Source organism: Mastomys coucha, unplaced genomic scaffold (genome assembly GCF_008632895.1).
Source record: "Mastomys coucha isolate ucsf_1 unplaced genomic scaffold, UCSF_Mcou_1 pScaffold7, whole genome shotgun sequence".
NCBI lineage: Eukaryota > Metazoa > Chordata > Mammalia > Rodentia > Muridae > Mastomys > Mastomys coucha.
The window spans coordinates 57860030-57869311 of NW_022196913.1; the positions used below are offsets into that span (position 1 = coordinate 57860030).

At 45.9% G+C, this 9282-nt stretch overlaps 1 protein-coding gene across 2 annotated transcripts in view; it reads right to left on the reverse strand.

Annotated features, from left to right (window-relative positions):
• The window catches only part of Sptlc1 (serine palmitoyltransferase long chain base subunit 1), a 45881-nt gene that overhangs the window by 16358 nt on the left and 20241 nt on the right, over positions 1–9282 (reverse strand). For both annotated transcript variants that reach the window (XM_031358488.1, XM_031358490.1), the window contains 3 exons: positions 8923–9055; positions 4148–4277; positions 972–1061 (listed from right to left, as the gene is read on the reverse strand). In XM_031358488.1, coding sequence (XP_031214348.1) covers positions 972–1061; positions 4148–4277; positions 8923–9055 — 353 coding nt within the window. The remainder of the gene's footprint in view (positions 1–971; positions 1062–4147; positions 4278–8922; positions 9056–9282) is intronic.

Genomic DNA, 9282 nt, shown 5'->3' on the forward strand with positions numbered 1-9282 from the left:
GTCAACCAAATGACTCCTAATGATACTCAGCTATGCTCCTAGATTGGTTTCTAACCTGGATGTCATCAGAAAGGCTTCTTCCATCAACTCATGGTAACAGATGCAGAACCATAGCCAAACATTTGGCAGAGCCTGGGGAATCCCACAGAAGAGGGGGAGAAGAGCTTGTAAAGCCAGGGGTTCAAGGATGCCACAAAGAGCCCCACAGAATAAACTAGCCTGGGCTCAGAGAGGCTCACAGATACTCAACTGCCAACCAGCGAGCCTGCATGGGACTGGCCTAGGCCTGCTGCACATGTTACAGCTGTGTAGATTGGTCTTTGTGGGGGCTCCAAACAGAGGGAGGAGGAGCCATCTCTGATCCTGTGGCCTGCCTTTGGGGCCCTTCCCCTTACTGCGTTGCTCTGTCTAGCATTACTAGGAGATGCGCCTACTCCTACTGCCATTTGATATTCCACGGCTGGTTGATATCCATGGGAGGCTTGCCCTTTTCTGAAGAGAAATGGAGGAGTGGACTGGGGGGTGAGTGGAGGAAGGTGGCCAGGGGAAGGGGAGGGGAGGGACTGGGAGGAAGGAGAAAGGCTGCAGATGGGATGTAAAATTAAAAACAACCCCCTGAACATGAGTTACTCTTTGAAGACCACATCCACCAGTAATGTTACTGACTTTCCTAATGTAACCATATATTTATGACATTTCCCCATATCATGCTTTTATTTATTATCTTTTTAAACATATATTTACTTCTTCATTTATCTGTGTGTACATGCCACAGCCTGAGTATAGAGCTGGAGCCCAGCTCTCAGGGCTCCTTCCTCTCGCCCACCTGGGGAGTTCTGAGGTCAGGAAGCTGTTCAGCTGGAGACCAGCCTGTGCTGCGAGCACCATGCTGGAAGTGTGGCCCTAAGTGAGGGTCTAAGTGCCAGCCACTCACTCAGCACACTACTGCAGGGACTCAATGGGCTGCTCACCAGCTCTGGAAGGGGGCAGATGGTGCCAGTGTTCATGTACAGCCCTTCCACCACGATGAACCGCCGGGTCACACGGGCCTTGCGAGGATTCTACAACAAAACCAGACATCTTAACTGTCATAAATCCAAATATAAATTGTTACTCTGAAGAACTTGCACCTCATAAATGATTTGTTTAAAAAGGAAAAAAAAGCCATGATGAATTAAAACTCAACTCTTGAGATCCTATTATTTTGACAGAAACATTAGTGAGAAACAGCAGTTTCCATTGGTTCGTAGGCAATTTTCAATGAACAGCATCATCCAGGTGACCTCACTCACCACTGGAGGCACCCTGACAATATTAAAACAGGGACCCAGCCAGAACAGCTGGGAGAAAGCCCAGAGGACTTAGTGATGAAACACAGACTCACGGGGAGATTATAAGGCAAAACCATTCAAGATTACACAGCTAGGAATTATACATTTCAGCCTAAGAGGAAATGTGAAAAACCTACAGTGAAGACCATTCTCAGCATGGTGGGCGTGGCCTGAGGAGCAGGGTGAGCTATACATGTGCAAGCAGTGGGAGGTTGATGGTTACAGGGTGAAAGCAGCATGGTGTAGGTGCCTGTGTATGTCTATATGTCTCTGTACATATGTGTGTGTCTATATGTCTCTGTACATGTGTGTATATTATATTACCATATTTTCCTCTGTATGTTGACCATTTGTAACCTCTGTCACCACTGCTGACCCACTAGTCAGTTAGGTAAAATCCAAGTGTGACTTGTCTGATCAAATCCAAGGTGGTGGAGGAGAGAGGCCTATCTCAGACAGTGTGCATCTCCCTATAACTAGTATGCAGCAGGCCACCAACCTATCACACCTAAGATCCCGACGAGACTGCAAGTGTGACGACAGACTGGAGAATACTAAGACCAGAGAGAACTCCTTCCCACGTCCTACTCAGACTTCGTACTGTGCTCTAGTCATCATCACGGCAACACTGTGGAGCACTGCAGGACCCAGCATGTGCAGTCTGCACAGAAGTACTTCAAGATGACAGTACAGCTGTGTCGGGGGCACGGGGAAACTGGACACCTGCAATCTCACTCAGAGAATCCTGACATCGCCCTTTCCTTTGTCTCCGCAGGGCTTCCTTACATACACCAGGCAAGTGTTCTACCACATCCCCATTCACATACCTGCTTGAGATTTCAAAATAGTCAGTGTAGGAGACTTAGGATAAGCAAAAATATATGGAAGGATTCTGAAGATAAGGTAGCCATCCTATGCACCTTTTAGATATTTACCTATGCATCACTTTCTTCCTTCCTTCCTTTCTTCCTTCCTTCCTTTCTTTTTTTTTTTTGGTTTTTCAAGACATGGTTTCTCTGTGTAGCCCTGGCTGTCCTGGAACTCACTCTGTAGACCAGGCTGGCCTCAAACTCAGAAATCCACCTGCCTCTGCTTCCCAAATGCTGGAATTAAAGGCATGCGCCACCACTGCCAGCCTAGCGTCACTTTTTCTAAAACCAGGATTTTACTGCAGTAATTTTAGAATCTGAATTTTAAAATATTACATTGTGGTCATTTCTATGTTTTACTCAAAACACAATTTTATTTTGTTCTCTTAAAAGATTTATTTTTATGTGTATTAATGTTTTTCCTGCACATATGCATGTGCACACGTGCAGGGGACACAGAGGTCAATAAGAGGTGGCGCTGGATGCCCTGAGACTGGAAATCCAATGCTGCAAGATGAACCTGCTTTTCTGCAAAGGCAGTGAGTGTTCAGTCACTGCGGCTTCTCTGCAGCGCTTTACGACACGGCTTATGGAGACATCCCACCTGCAGGCACACGGCCACCTCAGGACTCTCAGTGCTGGAGCAAGTAGACATCCTCACTTTGCTTTTCATGTTACACTGTAAGAACGGGCCAATCTTTGATATAACTTCTGCTTATCTTTTAGAGACAAAAATCTCAAGTAAGGAAATATTTCTAAAAATACAATGTGAAGTTATTTAATAGCTACTTTTGGGAAGAAAATGAAGTATAAATTACTTAGTAAAAAAGTGAGATTTAATTTCTAAGATACTTTTTAAAAAAAATCCATTAAGAAGCTCCATAGATTATAAACCTTATGAAAAATACACATGAAACCTGAGTATTACATCTCCAACATTCAGCCATGAAAAACTCAGGCAGACTTGTTCCTTAGTCATACTTTCCAAAACAGAGTTTATTCTGGTGGTTGGCATCTAGGACTTAGAATCAGGCCATCGTTTTAGTCTATTGAAAGAACTACTCTGTGGGACAAGCTCAGTTTCAGAATTTCTTTAGCCCTTTCTCAATTGTGTAAATATGGAACACTGGCTGACAGCATACTGAGCACACACATGCATATTCAATGACCGTGTGCATATTCATGAAGGGTCTACTGCACAGGATGACTCCCAAACACAGATGACAGAACTCTAAATGAATAATGCAAATATTTGGAAAACTGAAATTAACACAAAAGTGAAGAAGGCGGTGAGTATCTCGTCAGTTGCTTGAGTCATGGATGAGTTGTGTGGGCAAGGTCCACCTGAAAGGAGGCCTGAGATGCGACAACTGGGCTTCCATGAGAGTCACATATCATGGAGTCCTGCTGCAGAGCCACCAACCAGCTTGATGTCCCATCCATACTACCCAGAAAAGTGAGTCACAATCCTCTCAATGCTTTAAACACTCTCCAACGATGCCAGCGAGACATTATCCAATCCCCACCACTAGGGCTCCCCAAGTGGCCGGGCATTCTCTCTTCAGGTGGCTGTTCCCCACAGCAGCTGCTTGGAGCTTCAGGAGGCAATGCTATGACTTGATGGTATAACTAAGTCTATTATGAATTTAATCCATGTACCCCATTACAGCCTTAGTGTGTTCTGCAGCGACCATACAGAACTCAAAGTTCTGCATCTCCTGAAGGGCAGGCTGCTGCTCTCCTCTCGGCCTACGTGGAAAGCTGTCCTGACTGCCTAACGTGACAAGGCCTTCCAAGCCGAGATGCATCTAATAAGCAGAAACACCCTTACCTAACACCCAAATGCGATCCGCAGGCAAGATTTCAATGACAAATTACCATTTCATCTATAATTTAGCTGCTTAGGAAGTACAAAGAGCTGCACAGTTTCCTTCAAAAGGATCCTACCTTTTGATCTTCAATCTCTTGTTCTTTTAGCAGTCGCTCCAGGTCAGCCACATCATTATGCTTAAATAACTTAATGTCACTGCGAGATGCCTGTAATCCTTTCTGGATAGCAAAGCAGGCTGCACTGTCCCTGCAAGGAGGAGAGGCACCAAATTGGGGTTAAAGGGCCTTGTCAACATTCTCAGAAGAAGAATGCCTGCTTGTGAAGTGGGCCAGCCTCCACTGTTACCTGGAACCCAGCGAACAGAAAGTGTCTGACCACTGCTGCTATTCACTCCGTTCATCCTGTCCACATGACAACTTCACTTAATCTCTTCCAAGAAACATGGCTAGCTGCATCCCGACCACTCTGAACTTAGGACCCACTCTGTGGACGGCACTTAAGCTTACTCATGTGCTCCTCTTTCTAAGAACCTTGGAAAGCACTGATGATCTCACTCCTAGTGGCAGTTCTGTTTACCTGATGGCACTTCATCATGCTCCATAAAGACACACTGGTGGGGGCTGGAGAGATGGCTCAGTGGTTAAGAGCACTGACTGCTCTTCCAGAGGTCCTGAGTTCAATTCCCAGCAACCACATGGGGGCTCACAACCATCTGTAATGGGATCTGATGCCCTCTACCCATATAATAAATAAATAAATATATAAATACAATAAATAAATAAATCTTAAAAAAAAAAGATTTTTGTTGTTTTTTTGTTTTTTTGAGACAGGGTTTCTCTGAGTAGCCCTGCCTATCCTGGAACTCACTCTGTAGACCAGGCTGGCCTCGAACTCAGAAATCCACCTGTCTCTGCCTCCCAAGTGCTGGGATTAAACGTGTGCGCCACCACCACCCGGCAAAAAAAAAAAGATTTTAAAAAGAACCACTGGCAGTCTAGCTGCAGGCAGACCTTCTGGGCAGTGACCTAAGCACAGGCAGCAGGGATCGGTCTAACCTCACTCGCCCACCCCAGCTGAGGCGAGGAAGAACTTAGCCTTTGGCCTTTGAGGGCTATGAAGACGGCAGCCTGCACTTTCCCTGGGAGCAAACTTCTACCCCACAAGGTAACACAACGAGGCATTTCCAGTTGGGTGTTGTCAGAGGTAACGCCGAGGAAAATCAGAACTGTCACCACTACCCAGTGTCAATGGAGAAACTCTGACCTTGGGTACCAAGCTGAAGCAGGTACACACAGTAGCCTCCCTCCTCCTACTTGCCCAGTGTCACCGAAAGCCCACCCAGACAGATGGCACCACAACACTGTCATCGGCAGTTCATGCTCCAGAAACAACTGAGTTAGAAGGGTGAAAATATCACAGTGTTGTTAGCTGGGCCACACTTAGAGCTTCCTTGAGGTTTGTGACCTATGGGCAACAGTTAGACAGGTAGCATAGAGGGGAGCCATATAACAGGAAAATGCCCAGGTTTCAATGGAGTATCACCTCCATCAAGTGTCTCCCATGCCACTAAGCTGACAGAGCCTAAGATAATCTAGAAGCAAATTCAAAGCAGCCAGGATAAAAATGCTTCAATGAGCATTAGCAACAAACCTGAAACAAGTCAGCTAAAATAGACAGCCCGAGCAAACAGAAGCTACAGAGAAAACCCTACAGAGATTGCATTCTGAAAAATAAAATAGCCAAGGAGTCACACAGTGGAGCAGAGGGAAAGGACATAATTGAAACGAGTCACTGCGTGCCAGAGAGAACCGGCTGGGAAGAGAGCAGAGCTCCAGGGAGCTATGACAAGTAAGCCAACATCTGTGTTAGTCAGTCACAGGAGAAGGGAACCGCAGACTGACACAAAGAACCTGCCTACAACCCTAACACAAAAAGGACTTAAATCCACAGGCTAAAGACAGGGAGCAAACCCCAAACGGTGAGCCCTGAGTGAAGAATCACAGGGCTAAAGTGAAACACCATCCTCTGAAGGGTCTCAAGGCTTCACATGATAACCCAACTTGCTTTCAGTCATTTACCACCTGTCTAGGAGGCCACAGGATCCCCTTTACCCATTAGTGTGGTACAAGACTCCATTCATGGAGGTACAATAAGAAGAGCAGAGACCTGACTTCAGAGTGTCAAACAGGAGAAACCTAACACAGAGAAGGTACAAATTCCACCAACTCCCTGCCTCAGGTGTGAGGATAACACCCCAGTAACAGAGGATGCCTTGGTTTGAGAGAAACTTGGGTAAGAGGTAGGATCACCCATGCCAGTTGCACTAATCATGGGTCATAGTCCATTTCTGCTGTAGTCAGTCCAGAGTAGGTGTGCTCTGGTGTGTCACCAATGATGTGCGGGTTTAGGACCTTATGGTATCACACAGTTTGGCAGTGTTGCCAGTACAGGTATGGCACAGGAAGCAGAGTACATCTATGCACAATGATTATGTTACATTGAACAGAATTCTGTAGTACCTAACTGTATGCCAATGACGTCCAGAACAAGCTTCCTGGGCCTATGGCTGGGGCTTATGAAAACTTACTAACTTTTCTAGGTACTTCAGATGCATCCCTATACAACCCACCATCTATGAATTTGACAAGAACTTGAGCTTGGATTGCCCTCTAGTGTTCAAAGAGTGGCAATGCAACAGATCACTTCTGGCAAACCTGGTCTTGGGCATGCTAACTAAGCCCGCTTGAAAAGACAAGTCATGATTGCTTCCGTGCCCAGATGAGGTTTCACACCAAAACCATCAACAGCTTTCCATCACTAGGACCTTGGGCTGGAGGAGCTGGATCAGCCGTGACAAGCACTGCTGCTCTACAGAGGGCCTGTGTTCAGTTCCCAACAGCACATGGTACCTAAGGACCACACTTAACTCTAGTTCCAGAAGATCTGACATCCTCTTCTGACCTCTGTGGGCACTGCAAACACATGGTAGGCACTGTACACACATGGTGTGCACATATATACGCATGTAGACAATACAATCACATGTCAAATTAAAGTCTTAAAAAGTAAAACCTCACTAAGCCAAAATAAGGTAGCAGAAACTGACTAGACAGTAATCAGTGATGGAGAGAACTCACAGGGCTCACAACAGCTTTCTCAGGAAACCCAAGGAGCTCAGAGGGAGCCCGGATAAACTTCTAGTATTCTAACACAGAAACTGACAGGAAGAAATAAGAACTGTGTAGAGCTAAAAATGCACACTGAGCAAAATAGAAAGTGTGGCAGGAGGCATCAGCTCCAGAGAGGTCAGACACAGGAGAATGTCACTGACTTAGAGCCCAACCATTTGCAAACATTTACCTGGAGTGGGGGGAAATGAAGCATGGTGAGGATGGCTCACAGGAGCTTTGGGGCAACATTAAAAAGCAAGTATCTGAGCCAATGGGGGTAAAAAAGGGCATGAATGCCAGCAGGGTAGAAAACTTCCCGACAGGAAGGCTACACACACACAGGGACAGGATATCATAGGTCAGATTTAATGACGATGAAGGGGAGGAAAGGCATTTCCAGCAAACCAATAGCAGGAAGAGTCTATCTCTACCCAGAACTCCTGAAAGAATTCTAAAGGGAATAATTCTGCATATGCACAGAGAGGCCAATACTGTAAACAATGAGGATAAACCAAAAAATGGGAATAAAATCCTCTGAAATGATTAATATTTTAGTTAGTTACGATAGTCAGCAAGGAAAGATATAAAATATATCCCCCCAAAAGTGTACAGAGGGATTGGAGAGACAGTGAAGCAGTTATGTGCTTGCTTGCAAGCGTGAGGACTGGAGCTTGGATTCCCAGAGCCCATGTAAATGGCCCCTGTGGGGAGAAGAGCTCCCAAGAGCAAATCAGATAGCTGGACATATCAGCCCATCAGGAGCTCAGGGTTTCACTGAGTCAGGCAAACATTCACCTTGGGCTTCCACATACATGTGCACACATGTAAATGGGAGGAGGGAATGCAAGAGCAGCATCTCCTTCCTGGCTTACCTTATTCTGTTTCTGTCCTTACGTTTATGATGTGTAAGTTGCCGTCATTGAAAACAGCTTGTTATAGTGAGAAGAGAGTTTTGTAAACCTCACGGTAATGCAAAGATGCTAGCAACCGTGCTAGCAACCATTGACGCCAGCTGCATGGCCAGCAGCTTTCCCCTTGCAGGGAACAGCACGCCATGCACTCCGGGAATACACCTGAGTTTGCAGACTTGCCATAGGCAGTCAGGGATATCCCAACCTGGTGGTTCTTATATCCCTTTAAAAAATATTTATTTTTATTTTATTTGTATGAGTGACTGTCTGATCATATATATGTACATGATATGTGTGCCTGGTATCCATGTAAGCCAGAAGAAGGTATCAGACATCCTGGAACTGGAGTTGCAGACAGTGTCTGCGGTTATATGGATGCTAAGAACCATCTGGGGTCCACTGCAACAGCAGCCAGTGCTCTTAAGCATGGAACTATTGCCCCTGCCTCAGCTCCTATCCTTAATGAGCACTGAGGCAAGATCAGCAGAGGCCTGGAGACTAGGAAGGGCAGGTGATGAGGCGCACATGACACAGTAAGCAATGTGAGACTGTGACCATGACTCAGCGCATGGCAGGCCATAGAGCTGATGGAAAGGAGATGGACATCAACCAAAGCCATCATGGTGCACCGTCAAGCATCTTATGGGTGAGGGTCTTGACCAGGAAAAGCAAACACTTAGAAAACAAACCCAGGAAGCCCAGGAGATCCTTCTTTGTCTCACAGGTAACTTTCATTGAGGACCTGCAGACCCTAACCCTCAGTGCTGACTGAGATGGAATGTGGTCAGGAGCGTAGGTGAGCCCACTTACACAAAAACAATGTCCCCTCTCTTAGAGTAAGCAGGAATCGCACTGGCTATGGTAGAGAAGCCGTACGAGTAAATGATGGCTTCTTCGGTCTTCATAAATTTTGCCAGGCGCTCTTCCAAATCCAGATGGACATCTATTTAAGAAAAAAGTTAAAACAGTTAAACTGTCTTATAATTCTTTTCTGTTTACTAACAAATGATTAAAAGTACATAGTAGTGTGCCGGACAGTGGTGGTGCATGACTTTAATCCCAGAGCTTGGGAGGCAGAAGCAAGTGGATTTCTGAGTTCGAGGCTAGCCTGGTCTACAGAGTGAGTTCCAGGACAGCCGGGCCGGGGCTACACAGAGACACCCTGTCTCA